Source organism: Aquarana catesbeiana, linkage group LG07, assembly GCF_042186555.1.
Source record: "Aquarana catesbeiana isolate 2022-GZ linkage group LG07, ASM4218655v1, whole genome shotgun sequence".
In the NCBI taxonomy this organism is placed as follows: domain Eukaryota; kingdom Metazoa; phylum Chordata; class Amphibia; order Anura; family Ranidae; genus Aquarana; species Aquarana catesbeiana.
Genome location: NC_133330.1, coordinates 286,069 through 313,329, shown reverse-complemented (window position 1 = coordinate 313,329; position 27,261 = coordinate 286,069). Strand labels below are relative to the sequence as shown.

General features: G+C 47.1%; 1 protein-coding gene across 1 annotated transcript in view; it reads right to left on the bottom strand.

The window, feature by feature from the left end:
* The window catches only part of LOC141102421 (protein SSUH2 homolog), a 129,831-nt gene that overhangs the window by 47,261 nt on the left and 55,309 nt on the right, over positions 1 to 27,261 (bottom strand). Inside the window, exon 8 of the mRNA XM_073591376.1 lies at positions 870 to 962. Coding sequence (XP_073447477.1) covers positions 870 to 962 — 93 coding nt within the window. The remainder of the gene's footprint in view (positions 1 to 869; positions 963 to 27,261) is intronic.

The window sequence follows — 27,261 nt, the reverse complement described above, 5'->3', positions numbered from 1 at the left end:
ATCACCACACTGGACAGACTGGTCCCAATATATCACCACACTGGACAGACTGGTCCCAATATATCACCACACTGGACAGACTGGTCCTCATATCATCACACTGGACAGACTGGTCCCTGTATCACCACACTGGACAGACTGGTCCCAATATATCACCACACTGGACAGACTGGTCCTTATATCACCACACTGGACAGACTGGTCCCCATATCACCACACTGGACAGACTGGTCCTTATATCACCACACTGGACAGACTGGTCCCCATATCATCACACTGGACAGACTGGTCCCCATATCATCACACTGGACAGACTGGTCCTTATATCACCACACTGGACAGACTGGTCCCCATATCACCACACTGGACAGACTGGTCCCCATATCACCACACTGGACAGACTGGTCCCCATATCATCACACTGGACAGACTGGTCCTCATATCACCACACTGGACAGACTGGTCCTTATATCACCACACTGGACAGACTGGTCCTTATATCACCACACTGGACAGACTGGTCCCCATATCACCACACTATACAGACTGGTCCCCATATCACCACACTGGACAGACTGGTCCCCATATCACCACACTGGACAGACTGGTCCCCATATCATCACACTGGACAGACTGGTCCCCATATCACCACACTGGACAGACTGGTCCCCATATCACCACACTGGACAGACTGGTCCTCATATCACCACACTGGACAGACTGGTCCCCATATCACCACACTATACAGACTGGTCCTTATATCACCACACTGGACAGACTGGTCCCCATATCACCACACTATACAGACTGGTCCTTATATCATCACACTGGACAGACTGGTCCCCATATCACCATACTGGACATCTTACCATGTGATGGAGAGTTGCTGGGATTGGACGAGTCTTCCCTCACCTCTACACACAGGACACACCTTCCTGCCACGCCCGGAACACCTACTGCACCTGAAACATGGAGACCTCAATATGAAGCCGACACAAAGACACCGGGGGAGGAGAGCGCCTCTCACAGGCCATACAGATATCAGCTAGAGACCAGTATGACATGGGGGGGCGGAGCTCCTAGAGGTGGTACAACTTACTTGCCCTGCAGCCTCTACACCTCCCTACCTGCAGCTTCTACACCTCTGTACCTGCAGCCTCTACACCTCTCTACCTGCAGCCTCTACACCTCTGTACCTGCAGCCTCTACACCTCTGTACCTGCAGCCTCTACACCTCTGTACCTGCAGCCTCTACACCTCTGTACCTGCAGCCTCTACACCTCTGTACCTGCAGCCTCTACACCTCTATACCTGCAGCCTCTACACCTCTGTACCTGCAGCCTCTACACCTCTGTACCTGCAGCCTCTACACCTCTGTACCTGCAGCCTCTACACCTCTGTACCTGCAGCCTCTACACCTCTATACCTGCAGCCTCTACACCTCTGTACCTGCAGCCTCTACACCTCTGTACCTGCAGCCTCTACACCTCCGTACCTGCAGCCTCTACACCTCCGTACCTGCAGCCTCTACACCTCCGTACCTGCAGCCTCTACACCTCTCTACCTGCAGCCTCTACACCTCTCTACCTGCAGCCTCTACACCTAGGTACCTGCAGCCTCTACTCCTCTATACCTGCAGCCTCTACACCTCTGTACCTGCAGCCTCTACACCTAGGTACCTGCAGCCTCTACACCTAGGTACCTGCAGCCTCTACACCTCCCTACCTGCAGCCTCTACACCTCTCTACCTGCAGCCTCTACACCTCTCTACCTGCAGCCTCTACACCTCCGTACCTGCAGCCTCTACACCTCCGTACCTGCAGCCTCTACACCTCTCTACCAGCAGCCTCTACACCTCTGTACCTGCAGCCTCTACACCTCTCTACCTGCAGCCTCTACACCTCTCTATCTGCAGCCTCTATACCTCTCTACCTGCAGCCTCTACACCTCCGTACCTGCAGCCTCTACACCTCCGTACCTGCAGCCTCTACACCTCCGTAACTGCAGGCTCTACACCTCCGTACCTGCAGCCTCTACACCTCCGTACCTGCAGCCTCTACACCTCCGTACCTGCAGCCTCTACACCTCTATACCTGCAGCCTCTACACCTCTCTACCTGCAGCCTCTACTCCTCTATACCTGCAGCCTCTACACCTCCCTACCTGCAGCCTCTACACCTCCCTACCTGCAGCCTCTACACCTCTCTACCTGCAGCCTCTACACCTCCGTACCTGCAGCCTCTACACCTCTCTACCTGCAGCCTCTACACCTCTATAACTGCAGCCTCTACACCTCTGTACCTGCAGCCTCTACACCACTGTACCTGCAGCCTCTACACCTCTCTATATGCAGCCTCTACACCTCCATACCTGCAGCCTCTACACCTCTCTACCTGCAGCCTCTACACCTCTCTGCCTGCAGCCTTTACACCTCTCTATCTGCAGCCTCTATACCTGCAGCCTCTACACCTCTCTACCTGCAGCCTCTACACCTCCGTACCTGCAGCCTCTACACCTCCGTACCTGCAGCCTCTACACCTCCATACCCGCAGCCTCTACACCTCTATACCTGCAGCCTCTACACCTCTCTACCTGCAGCCTCTACACCTCTCTACCTGCAGCCTCTACACCTCTCTACCTGTAGCCTCTACACCTCTATACCTGCAGCCTCTACACCTCTATACCTGCAGCCTCTACACCTCCTTTGTACCTGCAGCCTCTACACCTCCTTTGTACCTGCAGCCTCTACACCTCTCTACCTGCAGTCTCTACACCTCCGTACCTGCAGTCTCTACACCTCCGTACCTGCAGCCTCTACACCTCCGTACCTGCAGCCTCTACACCTCTCTACCTGCAGCTTCTACACCTCCGTACCTGCAGCCTCTACACCTCTCTACCTACAGCCTCTACACCTCTCTACCTGCAGCCTCTACACCTCCGTACCTGCAGCCTCTACACCTCCGTACCTGCAGCCTCTAGACCTCCATGCCTGCAGCCTCTACACCTCTCTACCTGCAACCTCTACACCTCTCTACCTGCAGCCTTCACACCTCCATACCTGCAGCCTCTACACCTCTGTACCTGCAGCCTCTACACCTCTGTACCTGCAGCCTCTACACCTCTGTACCTGCAGCCTCTACACCTCTGTACCTGCAGCCTCTACACCTCCGTACCTGCAGCCTCTACACCTCTCTACCTGCAGCCTCTACACCTCCGTACCTACAGCCTCTATACCCGGCCCACTTACAGCGTCCTCCTACTTGACACACCTGAGTGAGATAACCTTAGTGCAAAGCTGATTTGTATTTATCCAAATGTTTAATTCCGGGATAGGTGGAGTGATCTATAGCAGTGTTTCTCAACTCCAGTCCTCAAGGCGCCCCAACAGGTCATGTTTTCAGGATTTCCCTCATTTGAAATGTCTGTGGTAATTACTAAGGCAGTGAAACTGATCAAATCACCTGTGCAAAATAATGGAGAGCCTGAAAACATGACCTGTTGGTGCGCCTTGAGGACTCAAGTTGAGAAACACTGATCTATAGAAGGTTCTCCTGCAGCTGCTAAACTCTCAGGATGGGCCTTGCAATGGAAAATATCCTTCACAGGTAAATATGGGTGTTGATGGTGAGGATTATGAAAAGTATCTCAGAGTCAGAGGCTGAACCCCCATTCATGTTTCCAAATAAATAAACACTCAACCTTCCCGTCCTGAAGACAAGCAGATGAGAAATGTCTCCAATGGGAACTGTGAGAAGATAATTCTTTTACAGTAAATTTGCTGCCCCCTGTGACCCCATTTATTGCCCTTCCCCTTGTGACTCCATGTCCTAGAGATATCTAAGACTAGGAATGAGCCATTGGCGATGGTTGCTTGAACCTATCAGACCTTGGTGTTGAGGACTAAAAAATTGTCTAAAGGCATCGGTTAGCCGGCCACCTTCTCCACCGCTCTTCCTCTGACTGAATGAAGCCTCAGCAACACGTTGTCCAGCACCAGGAAACTGTAACCTCCCAGGGTCTGGAAATGCATTGCACAAACCTTTCTTCAAGGCCTCCTGAAGATGTTTCATCCTCTGCTCCCTCTGCGAAGGCAGGATGAGTTCTGCAACCTTACCCTTGTAACGTGGATCAAGAAGAGTTGCCAGCCAGTAATGAAGGGATCTCCTTGATACCACAAATCCGAGGATCCTTTCGCAGGCTTTGCAGGATCAAGGAGGCCATGCAGCGTAAGTTTGCAGAGGCATTTGATTCTGAGTCCCCTGGGTCACTAAGGATCACAGGATCCGTAACAACCTCCTCCCAGCCACGTACAACTCCTTGGGTTTCTGGGGACTGAAAACCATCCTTTGAAGACTACTGTTGAGTGTTGTCTTCCATGTCCATGCTGACACAATCCTCCTCCTCCTCTTCTTCCTGTGTGTTTGGCGGGCCTACAGGAATACTATCTGGATAAAGGGGGCCTTGAGAGGTAAGGAAGTTCTCCTCTTCCTCCCACTGTTCTGCCTCGAGTGCCCTGTCCATTATTCCACGAAGCATGTGCTCCACCAGGAAGACTAGATACACAGTATCACTGATGCATGCACTGTCACTGCTCACCATCCTTGTGGCCTCCTCAAATGGTGACAGGACAGTGCATGCATACTTGATCAGTAGCCACTGGCATGGTGAAAAGAAGCAAAGCTCTCCTGACCCTGTCCTGGTGCCATATTCGCACAGGTACTCATTGATGGTAGGGATGAGCCGAACACCCCCTGGCTTGGTTCACAGCAGAGCATGCAAACAGGAAAAAAATTTGTGCGAACACCATTAAAGTCTATGGGACACGAACATGAATAATCAAAAGTGCTAATTTTAAAGGCTTATATGCATGGTATTGTCATAAAAAGTGTTTGGGGACCCGGGTCCTACCCCAGGGGACATGGATCAATGCAAAAAAAAGTTTTAGGGGCGTGGCCTGACCTAGCAGGAAGATGGAAGCCTAATCCCTGAGCTCCTGCCACCACAGGGAAAAGCTGACTGGAATCTGAGGTAAAATTGCCCCTAAATCCCTCCAGATCATGGGGACTGCATCGCGGAACTCTTCTGCCTCCCGCTCCCCCCGCGAACTATTAGGGGACGGGGGTCATATTATTCCTGAAATGCTTCATACCGGCAGAGGGAACACGGGGCCTTCCCGCCACAGACACTCACACTCTCAGGCTTCTGAGGCAGCCCTGACAGAACCGCCACACACAGGATCTCCAAACCCTCACAGGTATAGAAATGTCATTAAACTCTCACCACAGCCGCACTTAAACATGCAGGACCTGCGGACCATCGCAGAGGATATCAAAGACACCTTATCTGTCGCCATTTCAGAGCTCAGGCTCGATATCCGTGCGCTCAGTGACAGAGTTCTCACAGTTGAAAGTGTGACTGAACGCCATGATGTGACTATCTGCAAAGCTGCGAATCGCATTGACTCCCACACATTACAAATGAGAGATATGCAAAGCCATCTGGAAGACCTCGACAACAGAGGTCGGCGCCATAATCTCAGAGTCAGAGGACTGCCAGAGGCCATCGAGGGAGAACAAATAGCCCCCACTGTGACTGGAATCTTCAATGGTCTGCTTAATAGACCACCTCATACACCCATTGATATGGAAAGGATCCACTGGGCCTTACGTCCCAAGGGAAGGGAGACGGATCCCCCGAGGGACATCATTTGCTGTATAATAGACTTCAAACTGAAGGAAGAAATTATCAGACAAGCAAGAAGCAGACCTCAAATTCTCCATGATGGGAGAGCAATTCAAATCTATCAGGACCTCTCAGGAATCACCTTACAGCACCGCCGTGATCTGAGGCCTCTGCTGGACGCCCTTCGCATGAAAAGGTATTCAATATAAATGGAAATTCCCGTTTTTGCCTTTCTGCCTCCACCCAGGGCCACACGGCTCTCCTGAGAGTACCAGAGGATCTCCCACACTTCTGTGGAACCCTGGGCATACCCCTGGTAGATGTCCCTAACTGGTATGCGGAGTTTCGTCGCTCAGTGACAAGAAAAGAATCACCTCAGGAAGAACCCATGGAGGCGCAAGATACCAGGTACCGTAGGAGAAGGTCCCCATCCGCCCCCAGACACCTTACCGGTACCCACATTCACTACCAGGAGGGCAGCCCCACAAACTCACCGAGGCTCAGGAGAGCTCGCCGAAACCGCTAGCCGGCCTCAGATACACGCTACCATGCAATCTCAGTTTGCCTTGTTCGGCTTTAATCAGTTCTCTCACACTGTTAACCTTTAATTCAATGTTTATGTGACTGATTTTCTTCAAGAGATATTCAGCACAATAGATGTTTTGCATCTTTACTGGGTTCAGATTGTGTCCCTGTCATGGACATTGCAAGTCTAGATAGAAAGCAGCAGCACTTGCCTATGGAATGAACACCGCCCATATGTCTAGTGGAGTGTTCTAAAACTACATGACCCACAACACCCTGCGGTTTGTACCCGCCCCTGACCTGGCAGGAGTTCTGTACAGTGTCACTTCCGCCCACAATCTCCCTGACACCAAGGAAAAGCCTCAAGAACATCCGACGAACATGGCGACTGTTACCTGGACAACACCTCACACAGATCATCACAGTCAAGGCTGACTTCCAAAGCCGCGTCTCACATGGTCTCCTCTTCCACTCCATCGCTGGCGGCAACCACTCGTATACTGACTGAGGAGCCTACAGGGGCTTCCCCCTCCATCTACATGTCCTGTACAGACACTCAACTGATGTGACACCTACCTGAAGACTTATACACAGTACACTACATCCATCTACATGTCCTGTACAGACACTCAACTGATGTGACACCTACCTGAAGACTTATACACAGTACACTACATCCATCTACATGTCCTGTACAGACACTCAACTGATGTGACACCTACCCGAAGACTTATACACAGTACACTACATCGATCTACATGTCCTGTACAGACACTCAACTGATGTGACACCTACCTGAAGACTTATACACAGTACACTACATCCATCTACATGTCCTGTACAGACACTCACTGCTGGGAACTGATGTGACACCTACCTGCAGGCTTATACACAGTACACTACATCCATCTACATGTCCTGTACAGACACTCAACTGATGTGACACCTACCTGCAGGCTTATACACAGTACACTACATCCATCTACATGTCCTGTACAGACACTCACTGCTGGGAACTGATGTGATACCTACCTGAAGACTTATACACAGTACACTACATCCATCTACATGTCCTGTACAGACACTCACTGCTGGGAACTGATGTGACACCTACCTGAAGACTTATACACAGTACACTACATCCATCTACATGTCCTGTACAGACACTCAACTGATGTGACACCTACCTGAAGACTTATACACAGTACACTACATCCATCTACATGTCCTGTACAGACACTCAACTGATGTGATACCTACCTGAAGACTTATACACAGTACACTACATCCATCTACATGTCCTGTACAGACACTCAACTGATGTGATACCTACCTGAAGACTTATACACAGTACACTACATCCATCTACATGTCCTGTACAGACACTCACTGCTGGGAACTGATGTGATACCTACCTGAAGACTTATACACAGTACACTACATCCATCTACATGTCCTGTACAGACACTCACTGCTGGGAACTGATGTGATACCTACCTGAAGACTTATACACAGTACACTACATCCATCTACATGTCCTGTACAGACACTCAACTGATGTGACACCTACCTGAAGACTTATACACAGTACACTACATCCATCTACATGTCCTGTACAGACACTCAACTGATGTGACACCTACCTGCAGGCTTATACACAGTACACTACATCCATCTACTGGCCTGTACAGACACGCACTGCTGAGAACTGATGTGATACCTACCTGAAGACTTATACACAGTACACTACATCCATCTACTGGCCTGTACAGACACTCGCTGCTGGGAACTGATGTGATACCTACCTGAAGACTTATACACAGTACACTACATCCATCTACATGTCCTGTACAGACACTCACTGCTGGGAACTGATGTGATATCTACCTGAAGACTTATACACAGTACACTACATCCATCTACATGTCCTGTACAGACACTCAACTGATGTGACACCTACCTGCAGGCTTATGCAGAGTACACTATCGCCATCTACTGGCCTGTAACTGTAACTTTACCCAATCACACTTGCTGGCATGTTAGGGTGCACGGTGAGGTATGAGGTATATTCCACACTCTCTCTATGGGAAATCTTCTAGTCTACAAGTTTAGTATTCCTCAGACTTTCTAGTTGGAGATCTGTCACTGACTGCATGGTCAGCTTGCTGACTGATTTACTTGTTTATTTACATGTTACTCCGGTTATAGTGTTCTATCCGTCTTTTGAGATTTTTGTGCTGTTTTTAGGCCCTATAAATGTCCTCTGTTTAATTACCTCACACATTCTGAGGCCGACACTTGACCCATGAGAGGGCACCCACCTTTACAAATCCCGCATTTAGCCGTGATAGTATTTAATGGCGTTTTGGGTGCCTTCTGGTATGGGGGCTGGGTGGTGGTATCAGAACTCCCAATATTTCTATATGATGGTTCTTGTATGCTATTTGTGTAATGATGCATTTATTCACCCAAATCCCACCACCCAGCACTCACGTTTCTTTGAGAGTATCCCCTCGCCCTATTATTATATATCCCCCAGACAATACGTTCTCCAAAACCTCCTCCCTTTATCACCTGAAGACCCTGTGGTGGCGGACTATACCATTCTTTCCTTTACCTATAGTCCTCCTTCACTGCTTGGTGATTGCCAACCCCCACACAGTTGTGAGTCACGGTGCTGTTACACCCCTCAGGGTACACACATCGTACCCGCACTGTACCTTACTGATACTGTACAGTTTAGAGGTACGGGAGCAAGTCACCCCCAAACCTCATCGGTTTCACTCCAGTTACCTCAACATTACACTTAAGCCTGCCATACACTGAACAGACCCACATTCTGATCGCCTAGGTCATCACTCTCCCTTCACTTGTACTTATGGCGGATGACACAGACCCCCGGGCCTCACCGCCTGACCTACATAAGCACCTACAGACACTCAAACTCTGTTCAATCAATATACAAGGCCTTAACATCCCAGAGAAAAGGTCTAAACTGTTCTATTTCCTACAACGATCGAAAATATATGTAGCACTTATACAGGAAACGCACTTCAGGACGGATAGCATCCCTAAACTTTATAATCACCAATTCCCACTGGTGTACCACGCTTCCAACACCGAGGCTAAATCCAAAGGAGTCTCAATCTTAATTTCTAAACAATGCCCCCTGCAGGTGACAGAAGTCCAAAGAGACTCCCAGGGGAGATTCCTATTCATTAAAGGCACTCTGCACCACAGACCTGTCACAATAGCTAACATTTATGCCCCTAAGTCGCAACAAGTGGCCTTTTTTAGAGACACCTTCCAACAACTTCTCAGCTTCCAATCAGGTACTCTGATAATAGGAGGTGACTTCAATGTCGCTCTGAATCCCTCCCTTGACACATCCAATGGTGCTTCCTCCCTAACCTACAGAGCCCTACGAGCTATTAAATTGCAACTCAGCAACCTGTTACTTCACGATGCCTGGCGCACATTGCACCCCAACACTAAGGACTTCACCTTCTTTTCTGCACCTCATAACAAATACTCAAGAATAGACCACTTTTTCTTATCCCAAAATGATCTCACATACCTCTCAAAAGCCACGATTGAACCCATGGTTCTTTCTGATCACAACCCCATATTTATAACTCTAACCCTCCCGAGGACCCATGGTAGGTCCAACATATGGCGACTTGATAATTCTCTACTGACCGACCTGGACCATATTCAACAAATTACCACGAGCCTCACCCAATACTTTACAGAAAATACAACAGAAGACACCTCTCCTATCTCTGTTTGGGCAGCACACAAATGCGTCATAAGGGGGAAATTTATCTTCCTTGCGGCCCAACGAAACAAACTTAGAAAAGCACGAATTGCTCCGCAGATTAAGAGATAACCCGGACGTCAAAGGCATTAACATTTGTGATAACCACTATAAATTATCAGCCTATGCGGATGACGTTTTACTCTTCCTCACGGACCCTATAGTCACTATCCCCAATCTTCTTAAAGATTTCTCTTTATTCAAAACCTTGTCAAACCTTCAAATTAACTTTACAAAATCGAAAGCACTGAACATCACCCTACCAGCCACACTGGTCACCCAATGCAAACAGAACTTCCCCTTTACACGGGAATCACAGGACATTACATACCTGGGCATCAAAATACCTACTAAACTACAGGATCTCTACAAGAGAAACTTCCAACCCGCGCTTCAAAACATACAAGCTGATTTAAATAAATGGCATTTCAGGTCCTTCTCCTGGTTGGGTAGGACAGCCATATTAAAAATGAATGTACTGCCCAGACTTCTTTACCTTTTTCAGGCAATCCCCATAAAGCTACCCACCTCCTTTTTTACATCATACAAGCGTATGTGCAGGACTTTTATCTGGGCGTCCAAGACCCCCCGACTAAGCTGGGATAGGCTAGTACTCCCCAAGATATTAGGGGGCCTTGGCCTCCCCGACATTCAAAAATACCACTGGGCAAGTCATTTAACTAGGATTGTAGATTGGCATCTTCATCGTTCCAATAAAGCCTGGATTACACTTGAAGACTCTTTCGCTAAAACCCAGCTGTCACATCTACCCTGGATCAATCACAACTCCATTCCTAGAGATTTGGTGACACATCTCTTTATTGGAGCCACATTGTCCCACCTTAAATTAGCCGGCAAAGCACTCGATTACACACCGCACCCAGGCCCTATGACCCCTTTGGTCCGTAATCCTGACTTCCTGCCAGGCCTTGCCTTAAGAGATCTGCACAGGGAATCATGCACAGCCCCCATCAGGGCACACCACTTCTTCCAAAATGGTGAACTCCTCCCCCACCAAGCCATGGCAGCCAAACTCACTGAATACAACATCCCCTTTTACAAGTACCTACAATTAAGACACTTTTTTACTGACGCCAAATCCATCTCACTGTGGTACAGAGAGCGTACACCCTTTGAATTGCTATGTGATAGTTCAGAACCCCAACGTCATGTGATCTCTACTGTTTACACATTCTTATTTTCAACTTGCAAAATTAAAGATGATAAGCTCATCCGTCGTTGGGAATCAGAACTGTCTATAGACTTAACCTCCACTGAATGGGAACGTATACACAACCATATTCATAAGGGCTCCATTAATGTATCCACCCAGGAAAACAGATACAAAATATTCACCAACTGGTATAGGACACCTGATAAGATCCACAAAATGCACCCCTCGGTCCCCCCGACATGCTGGCGTTGCAATGCGGCGCTTGGCACCCTCATTCATATCTGGTGGGAATGTCCTCTTATCATACCGTACTGGAAGGAAATTCACCGCCTTATCACCCAAATTACCTCTTACACCCCAGACTTCACTCTGGCCCAATACATGCTCCATCACACCTCCATGCCCCTCTCCTCCTACAAAAAATCCCTTACCCTACACCTTATCAATGCAGCCAACCTCTGTGTCCCGGTTCACTGGAGGAGTTCCACACCACCCACAGTGGCTGAATGGTTCAAAAGATTCGATAGAACGTCCGAGATGGAAAAACTCATTTACCAAGCAAAAGACAATCCCACAAAATTTAATACAACATGGGCTTGCTGGGTACACTTTAGAGTTTCCTCGACGCAGATCATTCCGCCCGGTGACCCAACCTCTCCGCCATGATCGATACTGATCTGTCACAGAAACGCCATAGTGTCTGGCTGATCGTGCCCTCCCTCCGTCCATACCCTCCCTCCGTCCATACCCTCCCTCCGTCCATACCCTTCCTCCGTCCATACCCTTCCTCCGTCCGTACCCTCCCTCCGTCCGTACCCTCCCTCCGTCCATACCCTCCCCCCGTCCATACCCTCCCCCCGTCCACACCCTCCCTCCGTCCACACCCTCCCTCCGTCCACACCCTCCCTCCGTCCACACCCTTCCTCCGTCCACACCCTCCCTCCGTCCATACCCTTCCTCCGTCCATACCCTTCCTCCGTTCATACCCTCCCTCCGTCCATACCCTCCCTTCGTCCATACCCTCCCTCCGTCCATACCCTCCCTCCGTCCATACCCTCCCTCCGTCCATACCCTTCCTCCGTCCATACCCTTCCTCCGTCCATACCCTCCCTCCGTCCATACCCTCCCTCCGTCCATACCCTCCCTCCGTCTATACCCTCCCCCTGTCCATACCCTCCCTCCGTTCATACCCTCCCTCCGTCCATACCCTCCCTTCGTCCATACCCTCCCTCCGTCCATACCCTCCCTCCATCCATACCCTCCCTCCGTCCATACCCTTCCTCCGTCCATACCCTTCCTCCGTCCATACCCTCCCTCCGTCCATACCCTTCCTCCGTCCATACCCTCCCTCCGTCCATACCCTCCCCCCGTCCATACCCTTCCTCCGTCCATACCCTTCCTCCGTCCATACCCTTCCTCCGTCCATACCCTCCCTCCGTCCATACCCTTCCTCCGTCCATACCCTCCCTCCGTCCATACCCTCCCCCCGTCCATACCCTTCCTCCGTCCATACCCTTCCTCCGTCCATACCCTTCCTCCGTCCATACCCTTCCTCCGTCCATACCCTCCCTCCGTCCATACCCTTCCTCCGTCCATACCCTCCCTCCGTCCATACCCTCCCCCCGTCCATACCCTTCCTCCGTCCATACCCTTCCTCCGTCCATACCCTTCCTCCGTCCATACCCTCCCTCCGTCCATACCCTCCCTCCGTCCATACCCTCCCTCCGTCCATACCCTTCCTCCGTCCATACCCTCCCTCCATCCATACCCTCCTCCCGTCCATACCCTCCCTCCGTCCATACCCTCCCCCCGTCCATACCCTCCCTCCGTCCATACCCTCCCTCCGTCCACACCCTCCCTCCGTCCACACCCTCCCTCCGTCCATACCCTCCCTCCGTCCATACCCTCCCTCCATCCATACCCTTCCTCTTACCCAATTGATCCTCACCGATCATACTTAGGTGATCTCCACACCCTCTCAACCTGATACCAACATAACTCCTTCACTGTTCTGGCAGGAGCACACACCCTAACGGTTTCTGGTCTCCCCCCCCCCACTCCTAGACAACATATTATTATTACGGAGCTGCCTCTCAATCATATGGGTACTGAATAGGTTTAACACCACACACATTACTACACATGGCCCCCACCCAATCACAGTTAGAACCCTTTAGGGGTGAATGGGTTTAAGGGTGGCTTTGATCGGTACATAACATTACCCCGATTGGAGCCCTACCCCCACACCAACCCCTCCCCCAACACCAACCCCTCCCCCAACACCAACCCCTTCTCCCATACCAACCCCTTCTCCCCCCACACCAACCCCTCCTCCCCCCACACCAACCCCTCCCCCCACACCAACCCCTTCTCCCTCACACGGAGATGCTTAATGATCCTTAGTTTATACACTTGTTAATTAGAGTATTCCCGCTTTACCATAGGAATACTTTACTGGGTCAGAACTTCACCTCCATCACTAATACAGAAGTGACCTAGTAAGAGGCTCAGTTGGCCGTATTTTGAACTTGTTCTTTCATTTCTGCTTTATTTATCGATTGTATGACTTATTGATTGTATGACTTATTGATTGTATGACTTATTGATTGTATTAACAGCTTCTGTTTCAATGTATACCAGATAACTGTGACTTTATGTATATCTGAAAAATTTTAATAAACATTTCTTGGAAAAAAAAAGAAAAGTTTTAAAAACGGCCGTTTTTTCAGGAGCAGTGATTTTAATAATGCTTAAAGTCAAACAATAAAAGTGTAATATCCCTTTAAATTTCGTACCTGGGGGGTGTCTATAGTATGCCTGTAAAGGGGCGCATGTTTCCCGTGTTTAGAACAGTCCGAGAGCAAAATGACATTTCAAAGGAAAAAAAGTCATTTAAACTACTCGCGGCTATTAATGAATTGCCGGTCCCGGCAATACAGATAAAATAGGTCATTGAAAAAAAAAGGCATGGGATCCCCCCAGGCCATTACCAGGCCCTTTGCATCTGGTATGAATATTAAGGGGAACCCCGAACCAAAATAAAAAAAAAAATTGCGTGGGGGTCCCCCCAAATTCCATACCAGACCCTTCAGGTAAGGTATGAATATTAAGGGGAACCCCGCGCCAACATTTAAAAAAAATGGCATGGGGGTCCCCCTAAAAATCAAAACCAGACCCTTATCCGAGCACACAACCTGGCAGGCTGCAGGAAAAGAGGGGGGACGAGAGAGCGCCCCCCCCCCCGAACTGTACCAGGCCACATGCCCTCAACATTGGGAGGGTGCTATGGGGTAGCCCCCCAAAACACCTTGTCCCCATGTTGATGGGGACAAGGGCCTCATCCCCACATCGGAATCTGGAAGCCCCCTTTAACAATGGGACTCCCAGGACCCAGCCTCCCCTGTGTGAAATGGTAATGGGGTACAAATGTACCCCTACCATTTCACAAAAAAAGTGTCAAAATGGTACAAATGACAAGACTTGGGACAAGTCCTTTATTAAAAAATAAAAAAATTAAAATGTCCCACGAAGTCCATTCATCTTCTCTCGCTCTGCTGACGGACCCAAAAAGAAAAAAACAAAAACAAAGCCGCAATCGACCCGCCTCCATGGGAGGCACCTGACGTATGACGCGTCTTTGCTTTGACAGTTCTTTTATAACTGAGGGCGGGGCCTGTTACGTAAAAATTTCCCCCTGAAGTAGATAGGAATTTCCAGGAATCGAATACGTGTCGGGGAGGGGACAGGACGGCATGAGGAACAGTTTACCTGCCATAGGAGGAGAGGCACATCACCCCCATACCTTTCCGGGATCTGATCTTATTGGTTATTGCTGGAAATAGAGTGGTGTTTGTTTGTTTACTTGTGTTCATTAAATTCTTTAAACCTACTACACTATCAATCACTTTTATTTTGACATAAAACGGAGATGTTCCGCTGAGGAGCCCTGGATGCAGCTTTTCCCTTCTGAGCCCAGAGGAGGTTCTAATGTGTCTTTAGACTGAGCGTAATGAAGGTGAGCGATCGTTACCGAGGGGATCGCTGGACGGAGGACACCATTTCATCACCTACCAAGTTGTTTTTGTGATTGCATGGACTACTCGGCATATGGATTAGAAGCACAGCAGGACACTTTGTCTGCACTTTACTACTTCTCTTATATTTTTTCACATACATTATATGGACTTTTATGAACTTTTTGAATTTTATGAATTTATATGTTTTTTCACATGAGCACTATATATTTACTGCGCATTTGAGTTTCCACTCCCTTATTTTTTATTTATTATTAGGGATGAGCTTCGTGTTCGAGTCGAACCCATGTTCGACTCGAACATCGGCTGTTCGATCGTTCGCCGAATTGCGAACGTTATGGGCCGTTCGCGCTACATTCGTGTGGCGCGTCACGGCCCATAATTCACTGCGGCATCGCAGTGCATTGCTGGCTGATGATTGGCCAAGCATGCACTATGACCCGCATGCTTAGCCAATCATAGCGCCGTCAGTAGAGAGAGCTGTAATTGGCCAAAGCCAGGGTGGCTTTGGCCAATTATGGCTCAGGGGATTTAGTACACACCCCACACTATATAAGGCCGCCTGCACGGCGGCCCTGTGTAGTGTGTGTTCCGGTGTGCTGAGAGATAGAGAGAGAGAGAGACAGTGTCATTTGATTTGAGTTAGATAGATTAGGCAGAACAGTCAGTCAGTTAGCTGCACTTAAAGTGTATTGTGTATATATATGCATCCCAGGTGTTGCATATATATATATACACTGTATTCAGTTTAGCTAGATCCGTTCCTGTTATCTTCTATCTAGACTATTTACATTTAATGCAGTGCGTCCTGCTCACACTGTTCAGCTAGATCCGTTCCTGCTATTTACATTTAGTGCAGTGCGTCCTGCTCACAGTGTTCAGCTAGATCCGTTCCTGTTATCTTCTAGACTATTTACATTTAGTGCAGTGCGTCCTGCTCACAGTGTTCAGCTAGATCCGTTCCTGCAATTTACATTTAGTGCAGTGCGTCCTGCTCACAGTGTTCAGCTAGATCCGTTCCTGCTATTTACATTTAGTGCAGTGCGTCCTGCTCACAGTGTTCAGCTAGATCCGTTCCTGCTATTTACATTTAGTGCAGTGCGTCCTGCTCACAGTGTTCAGCTAGATCCGTTCCTGCTATTTACATTTAGTGCAGTGCGTCCTGCTCACAGTGTTCAGCTAGATCCGTTCCTGTTATCTTCTAGACTATTTACATTTAGTGCAGTGCGTCCTGCTCACAGTGTTCAGCTAGATCCGTTCCTGCTATTTACATTTAGTGCAGTGCGTCCTGCTCACAGTGTTCAGCTAGATCCGTTCCTGTTATCTTCCTACTGACAGGCAGGCTTGTCTGGTTACAGTATATAAAGCTACTTGAAGAAAATTACAGGTGTTCTATCCCAGCTTAGTGCAGCTACAGGCCATTAGTATGTCTGGAAGGCCAAGAAGGAGAGGCAGACAGTCACAAGCCAATAAGAGAGGGCAAGCAGGCTCTGTGTCTAGTGCTGGTCGTGGAGACGGTGCATCCTCATCAGCACGTGGCCATGGGACACGCTTGGCCTTTTTTTCGGCAGCTGGCCATGTTGAGCCGCAACATGCGGAAGACTTGGTCGAGTGGATGACCAAGCCGTCCTCATCCTCCTCATCCTCTCTCACCCATGCCCAGGGTGCTTTGTCTGGCAAAGCAGCGGCCTCTTCCCTCAGCTCAATGTCATCAGTGACTCCTTCCCTAGCTCCACCATGTCCTCATGAGGATTCCCTCGAACTGTTTGACCACAGTGTTGGGTACATGCTCCAGGAGGATGCCCAGCGTTTGGAAGGCTCTGATGACGATACTGAGCTCGATGAAGGCAGTAACATGAGCGCGGACAGAGGGGGTGCCCAAGAAGGACAGCAATCTGGCAGTCATGCTCCCCCTGCTGCAGCATACTGCCAGGTTTGCTCCAGTGATGAGGAGGGAGGGGATGATGAGGTCACTGACTCAACGTGGGTGCCTGATAGGAGAGAGGAGGAGGAGGAGGAGGAGGAGGAGGCGGCAGCACATCACCAACGAGGCAGGATGCCCTCCAGGGGCCAGCCTAAGGGCAGCACATTGACTGCATCACACCCCAAAGCTCCATATGTGCAGGGCGCTGCAGTCTCTGCGCGTTATTCAAAAAGTTCTTTGGTGTGGGCCTTTTTTGAGACGAGTGCATCAGATCGCACCGCTGCTATTTGCAACATATGTCTCAAGCGTATCTCGCGTGGCCAAAATATCTCCCGCTTGGGTACCACATGCTTGACCAGACATATGTTGACCTGCCATGCAGTTCGTTGGCAAGCGTATCTAAAAGACCCACACCAAAGAACAAAGAGGATCTCTCCTTGCTCCTCATCAGCTGAGATTTCCAACCCCACTAGACCTTCAGTCCTCTCTGAGACCTGCAGTGAGAGGAATGAAGGTGTAGAATTAGGTGTGTCACAGCCAAGTACTTGTGGGCAATCTGCTTTTGGTACACCGACGTCAGATTGTACCAGGCAAATTTCCCTGCCCCAGCTGCTGCACCGCCGAAAGAAGTTTGCTCCCAGCCATCCACATGCCCAGCGGTTGAATGCTAGCTTGGCAAAATTGCTAGCACTTCAACTGCTGCCTTTTCAGTTGGTAGACTCTGCCCCCTTCCGTGAGTTTGTGGAATGTGCGGTTCCTCAGTGGCAGGTACCCAAACGCCACTTTTTCTCACGGAAGGCGATTCCGGCTCTCTACCGGCATGTGGAAGGCAATGTCCATGCCTCGCTGGACAGGGCGGTCAGCGGTAAGGTGCATATTACTGCTGACTCATGGTCCAGCAGGCATGGACAGGGACGTTACCTAAGTTTCACGGCGCATTGGGTGACTCTGCTGGCAGCTGGGAAGGATGCAGGACAAGGTGCAGTAGTGTTGGAGGTTGTTCCGCCACCACGCCTCCAAAATGCTGATTGTGACACACCTCTCTCCTCCACCCCCTCCTCTTCTTCTTCCTCCATGGCCTCTTCCTCGGAACCAGCGGTGCTCCGTAGGCGTTCAAGGGGCTACGCAAGTACGCAGGCCAAAAGATGCCATGCGGTGCTTGAGCTGGTGTGCTTGGGGGACAGGAGCCACACTGGGGCAGAGGTTCTGTCAGCTCTGCAGGGGCAGGTTCAGAGGTGGTTGACGCCACGCCAACTTAAGGCAGGAATGGTGGTTTGCGACAATGGCACCAACCTCCTCTCTGCCCTCCGACAGGGACAAATGACCCATGTGCCCTGTTTGGCTCACGTCCTTAACTTGGTGGTGCAGCGGTTCTTGGGCAGGTACCCGGGCTTACAGGATGTCCTGAGGCAGGCCAGGAAAGTCTGTGTGCATTTCCGCCGGTCATATAATGCCAGTGCTCGGCTGACGGACCTCCAAAAGGAGTTTAACCTGCCCAAGAACCGCCTAATCTGTGACATGCCCACCAGGTGGAACTCAACGTTGGCCATGCTGCAGCGGCTGCACACGCAGCAGAGGGCCATCAATGAGTACCTGTGCGACTATGGCACCAGGACAGGGTCAGGGGAGCTTGGTTTTTTTTCCCCACGCCAGTGGGCCATGATCAGGGATGCATGCACTGTCCTGTCACCATTCGAGGAGGCCACGAGGATGGTGAGCAGTGACAGTGCATGCATCAGTGACACTGTCCCCCTTGTCCACCTGTTGGAGCACACGCTGCGTGGAATAATGGACAGGGCACTTGAGGCAGAACAGAGGCAGGAAGAGGAGGACTTCCTTAGCTCTCAAGGCCCCCTTTATCCAGACAGTGTTCCTGCGTGCCCGCCGATCACACAGGAAGAGGACGAGGAGGAAGAGGAGGAGGAGGAGGAGGAAGATTGTGTCAGTATGGAGGTGGAGCCTGGCACTCAGCATCAGCAGCAGTCTTTAAGGGATCAGTCCCAAGAAACACATGGACTTGTACGTGGCTGGGAGGAGGTGGCTGCGGACCATGTCGTTCTTAGTGACCCAGAGGACTCCGGACCGAATGCCTCAGCAAACCTACGCTGCATGGCCTCCCTGATCCTGCAAAGCCTGCGTAAGGATCCTCGTATTCGTGGTATCAAGGAGAAGGACCAATACTGGCTGGCAACCCTCCTTGATCCACATTACAAGGGTAAGGTTGCGGACCTTATCTTGCCATCGCAGAGGGAGCAGAGGATGAAACATCTTCGGGAGGCCTTGCAGAAAGGTCTGTGCAACGCGTTCCCAGAGACTGGGAGGTTACAAACTCCTGTTTCTGGACAACGTGTTGCTGAGGCTTCGGTCAGTCAAAGAAGGAGCGGTGGAGAAGGTGGCCGTCTGACTGATGCGTTCAGACAATTTTTTGGTCCGCAGCCCCAAGGTATGATCGGTTCCAGCAACCATCGCCAGCGTCTGTTTTACATGGTGCAGGAATACCTAGGGGCAAGATCAGACTTGGACACCTTTCCCACCGAAAATCCTCTGGGTTACTGGGTCTTGAGGATGGATCACTGGCCAGAGCTTGCACAGTATGCAATTGAGCTACTGGCCTGTCCTGCATCCAGCGTTCTTTCGGAACGCACATTCAGTGCTGCTGGAGGCGTGGTAACCGATCACAGGGTGCGTCTGTCCACCGACTCGGTCGATCGGCTGACCTTCATAAAAATGAGTCTTGGATCACCACCAGCTACCAAGCACCTGATGCTGATGTAACCGAATAATTTTTTTTGAAATCTCAGATCCCTTCAAAGACTGCCTATGCTGATGCTGAGTGACTATCCCTGAGTAATTATCCTCTTCCTCAATCATCACGCTGATAGCTTGTAAGAACATTTTTGGTTCTGGGCGCCACCACCAGTGCCTAAGGCACAATTTTTCAGCCCCTGTTTAACAGGGGCGTGTAATTACAATTTTTGATGTAATACTTTGCAGCAGGGCTCGTTCCTGCATTCCAACTAGAGTGTCTGTGAGGGGTTGCAGTGTTGTGGCACCAGCACCAGTGCCTAGGGCCCAATTTTTCTGCCCCTGTCTAACAGGGGCGTGTAATTACAATTTTTGATGCAATACTTTGCAGCAGGGCTCGTTCCTGCGTTCCAACTAGAGTGTCTGTGAGGGGTTGCAGTGTTGTGGCACCAGCACCAGTGCCTAAGGCCCAATTTTTCTGCCCCTGTCTAACAGGGGCGTGTAATTACAATTTTTGATGCAATACTTTGCAGCAGGGCTCGTTCCTGCGTTCCAACTAGAGTGTCTGTGAGGGGTTGCAGTGTTGTGGCACCAGCACCAGTGCCTAAGGCCCAATTTTTCTGCCCCTGTCTAACAGGGGCGTGTAATTACAATTTTTGAAGCAATAATTTGCAGCAGGGCTCGTTCCTGCGTTCCAACTAGAGTGTCTGTGAGGGGTTGCAGTGTTGTGGCACCAGCACCAGTGCCTAAGGCCTAATTTTTCAGCTCCTGTTCAACAGGGGCATGTAATTACAATTCTTGATCTAATATTTCACAGCAGGGCCCTGTGAGGGCTTACAGTGTTGTGGCCACAGCAACACCTAAGGCCCAAATTTCTGCTGAGTATATAGGGCAGGACCCTACTTTCAAACATCTAACTTACAAACGACTCCTACTTGCAAACGGAAGGAGACAACAGGAAGTGAGATGAAATCTACCCCAGGAAGGGAAATTCTCTCCTGTAAGAGTTAATATGGGAAAACAATTTCTCCTTTCCACTGATGCTTTCCAATCCTTGTTCCACAAAAAAACCCAAATTTTCAAAAAACATTTTTCATTGGGACAAAAAAGTGAGGTGAAATCTTCTGAAGAGGAGGAAAGACAGCAAAACAAATGTCACAGGGGTGATAACCCTTCCCTATGTTTTCCAAAAAGCTTAGAAAAGATTTTTTGGCTGGAGCTAAACACGTTAAAAATGTTCAAAATTACAAACAGATTCTACTTAACAACAAACCTACAGTCCCTGTCTTGTTTGCACCGCCTGTATACTGCTGTTCAGAGTATATAGGGCCTGGTGGCCCCACACCTTTCCTTATTTTAATTTGGGTGCGGGGTTCCCCTTAATATCCATACAAGACCCAAAGGGCCTGGTAATGGACTGGGGGGTACCCATGCCGTTTGTCTCACTGATTTTCATCCATATTGCCATGACCCGACATTACATTAAACCCGCAAGCAGTTTTAAATGAGATTTTTTCCTTTAAAAATGACATTTGGTGCAGGGACTGTTCTAAACATGGGAAACACGCGTCACTTTACAGGCATACTATAGACACCCCCCAGGTACGATATTTAAAGGAATATTTCACTTTTTTTTTTTTACTTTAAGCATCATTAAAATCACTGCTCCCGAAAAAACGGCCGTTTTTAAAAGTTTTTTTGCATTGATACATGTCCCCTGGGGTAGGACCCGGGTCCCCAAACCATTTTTAGGACAATACCATGCAAATTAGCCTTTAAAATGAGCACTTTTGATTTCGAACGTTCGAGTCCCATAGACGTCAATGGGGTTCTAACGTTCGTGCGAACTTTCGGTCCGTTCGCGGGTTCTGGTGCGAACCGAACCGGGGGGTGTTCGGCTCATCCCTATTTATTATTATTTACTGGCACTTCACCATTGGTCAACATTAGTGTGTTTTTATGTTATGTATGCATGTGGTATCCAATTATTGGGTGTATAGTGCATAATACCGAGCACAGCACTTTTCAATATAATTATTCAATAATCTATTTTTAGCTGCTGTATTTTATATTGATGCAATACCTTTTTAATTATTTTATTTTTGATGAGATCATATTTATAGCGCGGCGTAGTATTTACTCATTTATGTTTGCACGATTTGTGAGACGTGTTTAACGCCAGAAGCTTTCCTTTCTCTATATATTTACTGGGCATCAGGCTAGTGGTGGCTCGCAGGATTCTTTGTGTTTTTTTAACTTTTCAAAATCAGCTGGGAGTCAGCAGCGCCTTGCACCTGAAGAGTTCTGTGGTGTGATGCAATAGGGTGGCTGCCCTTAAGCTGCCCCCTAGAGGACATCCTGCCTCCTCCTCCTCCTCCTCCTCCTCCTCACTTCCCTCCTCTCTTCTCTCAGGCACCCAAGTAGAGTCAGTGACCTCATCATCCCCTCCCTCCTCATCACTGGAGCAAACTTGGCAGTATGCTGCAGCTGGGGGAACATGACTGCCAGTTTCATGACCTTCTTGGGCACCCCCTCTGTCTAGGCTTACGTTACTCCCTTCCTCAACCTGGGAACCAACATTGGAGCCTTCAAAAAGCTGCGCATCCTCCAGCACCATGTACCCGACACTGTGGTTGAATAGTTCAGGGGACTCCTCCGTGCATAATGGTGGGGCTACGGAAGGAGTGACTGTGGACAAGGAGCAGGTGGAATAGGCCACTTTGGCAGCTGCATAGGAAGGAAAACTACTCTGAGCCTGGGTGACAGAGGATGAGGAGGATGAGGAGGAGGATGAGGAGGATGAGGACGGCTTTATTATCCACTCCACCAACTCTTCTGCATGTTGTGGCTCAATAACACGGCCAGCAGCAGAAAAAAAGGACAAACGTGCCCCACGGCCACTGGCAGAGGATGCACCATGTCCACGACCAGCACTGTTCACTGTGGATACAGAGCCTGCTTGTCCTCTTTTAGTGGCCTGTGAGTGTCTGCCTCTCCTTGGTGGCCTTCCGGATATGATGTATATTTTGTTTTACAACACCACACTACACTGTATATATATATACTGTACACCGCACTACACTGTATTATATATACTGTACACCGCACTACACTGTATTATATATACTGTACACCTCACTACACTGTATTATATATACTGTACACCACACTACACTGTATTATATATACTGTACACCACACTACACTGTATTATATACTGTACACCACACTACACTGTATTATATACTGTACACCGCACTACACTGTATTATATATACTGTACACCACACTACACTGTATTATATATACTGTACACCGCACTACACTGTATATATATACTGTACACCACACTACACTGTATTATATATACTATACACCACACTACACTGTATTATATATACTGTACACCACACTACACTGTATTATATACTGTACACCACACTACACTGTATTATATACTGTACACCGCACTACACTGTATTATATATACTGTACACCACACTACACTGTATTATATATACTGTACACCGCACTACACTGTATATATATACTGTACACCACACTACACTGTATTATATATACTGTACACCACACTACACTGTATATATATACTGTACACCACACTACACTGTATTATATATACTGTACACCACACTACACTGTATATATATACTGTACACCACACTACACTGTATTATATATACTGTACACCGCACTACACTGTATTATATATACTGTACACTACACTGTATTATATACTGTACACCACACTACACTGTATTATTTATACTGTACACCGCACTACACTGTATTATTTATACTGTACACCGCACTACACTGTATATATATACTGTACACCGCACTACACTGTATTATATACTGTACACCACACTACACTGTATTATATACTGTACACCGCACTACACTGTATTATATATACTGTACACCGCACTACACTGTATTATTTATACTGTACACCGCACTACACTGTATATATATACTGTACACCGCACTACACTGTATTATATACTGTACACCACACTACACTGTATTATATACTGTACACCGCACTACACTGTATTATATATACTGTACACCGCACTACACTGTATTATATATACTGTACACCGCACTACACTGTATTATATATATACTGTACACCGCACTACACTGTATTATATACTGTACACCACACTACACTGTATATATATATATACTGTACAACGCACTACACTGTATTATATATACTGTACACCACACTACACTGTATTATATATACTGTACACCACACTACACTGTATTGTATACTGTACACCACACTACACTGTATATATATATATATATACTGTACAACGCACTACACTGTATTATATATACTGTACACCACACTACACTGTATTATATATACTGTACACCACACTACACTGTATTATATATACTGTACACCACACTACACTGTATTATATACTGTACACCACACTACACTGTATATATATATGCTGTACACCGCACTACACTGTATTATATACTGTACACAACACTACACTGTATTATATATACTGTACACCGCACTACACTGTATTATATACTGTACACCACACTACACTGTATTATATACTGTACACCACACTACACTGTATTATATATACTGTACACCACACTACACTGTATTATATATACTGTACACCACACTACACTGTATTATATATACTGTACACCACACTGTATTATATATACTGTATACCGCACTACACTGTATTATATATACTGTACACCACACTACACTGTATTATATACTGTACACCACACTACACTGTATTATATATACTGTACACCGCACTACACTGTATTATATATACTGTACACCACACTACACTGTATTATATACTGTACACCACACTACACTGTATTATATACTGTACACCACACTACACTGTATTATATATACTGTACACCACACTACACTGTATATACTGTACACCGCACTACACTGTATTATATATACTGTACACCGCACTACACTATATTATATACTGTACACCGCACTACACTGTATTATATACTGTACACCACACTACACTGTATTATATATACTGTACACCACACTACACTGTATTATATACTGTACACCACACTACACTGTATTATATATACTGTACACCACACTACACTGTATTATATACTGTACACCGCACTACACTGTATTATATATACTGTATACCGCACTACACTGTATTATATATACTGTACACCGCACTACACTGTATTATATATACTGTACACCGCACTACACTGTATTATATACTGTACACCACACTACACTGTATTATATACTGTACACCACACTACACTGTATTATATACTGTACACCACACTACACTGTATTATATACTGTACACCACACTAGACTGTATTATATATACTGTACACCGCACTACACTGTATTATATACTGTACACCACACTACACTGTATTATATATACTGTACACCACACTACACTGTATTATATATACTGTGCACCACACTACACTGTATTATATATACTGTACACCACACTACACTGTATTATATATACTGTACACCGCACTACACTGTATTATATATACTGTACACCACACTACACTGTATTATATATACTGTACACCGCACTACACTGTATTATATATACTGTACACCGCACTACACTGTATTATATATACTGTACACCACACTACACTGTATTATATACTGTACACCACACTACACTGTATTATATACTGTACACCGTACTACACTGTATTATATATACTGTACACTACATTGTATTATATATACTGTACACCGCACTACACTGTATTATATACTGTACATCGCACTACACTGTATTATATATACTGTACACCACACTACACTGTATTATATATACTGTACACCACACTACACTGTATTATATATACTGTACACCACACTACACTGTATTATATATACTGTGCACCACACTACACTATTATATATACTGTACACCACACTACACTGTATTATATATACTGTACACCGCACTACACTGTATTATATATACTGTACACCGCACTACACTGTATTATATATACTGTACACCACACTACACTGTATTATATATACTGTACACCGCACTACACTGTATTATATATACTGTACACCACACTACACTGTATTATATATACTGTACACCACACTACATTGTATTATATACTGTACACCACACTACACTGTATTATATACTGTACACTACACTACACTGTATTATATACTGTACACCGCACTACACTGTATTATATATACTGTACCCCGCACTACACTGTATTATATATACTGTGCACCGCACTACACTGTATTATATACTGTACACCACACTACACTGTATTATATACTGTACACCGCACTACACTGTATTATATATACTGTACACCGCACTACACTGTATTATATATACTGTACACCGCACTACACTGTATTATATACTGTACACCGCACTACACTGTATTATATATACTGTACACCACACTACATTGTATTATATATACTGTACACCACACTACACTGTATTATATACTGTACACCACACTACACTGTATTATATATACTGTACACCACACTACACTGTATTATATATACTGTACACCACACTACACTGTATTATATATACTGTACACTGCACTACACTGTATTATATACTGTACACCGCACTACACTGTATTATATACTGTACACCGCACTACACTGTATTATATATACTGTACACCACACTACACTGTATTATATATACTGTACACCACACTACATTTTATTATATATACTGTACACCGCACTACACTGTATTATATATACTGTACACCGCACTACACTGTATTATATATATACTGTACACCACACTACACTGTATTATATATATTGTACACCACACTACACTGTATTATATATACTGTACACCACACTACACTGTATTATATACTGTACACCGCACTACACTGTATTATATATACTGTACACCGCACTATACTGTATTATATATACTGTACACCACACTACACTGTATTATATACTGTACACCGCACTACACTGTATTATATATACTGTACACCACACTACACTGTATTATATACTGTACACCACACTACACTGTATTATATATACTGTACACCGCACTACACTGTATTATATATACTGTACAGCACACTACACTGTATTATATATACTGTACACCACACTACACTGTATTATATATACTGTACACCGCACTACACTGTATTATATATACTGTACACCACACTACACTGTATTATATATACTGTACACCGCACTACACTATATTATATATACTGTACAGCACACTACACTGTAT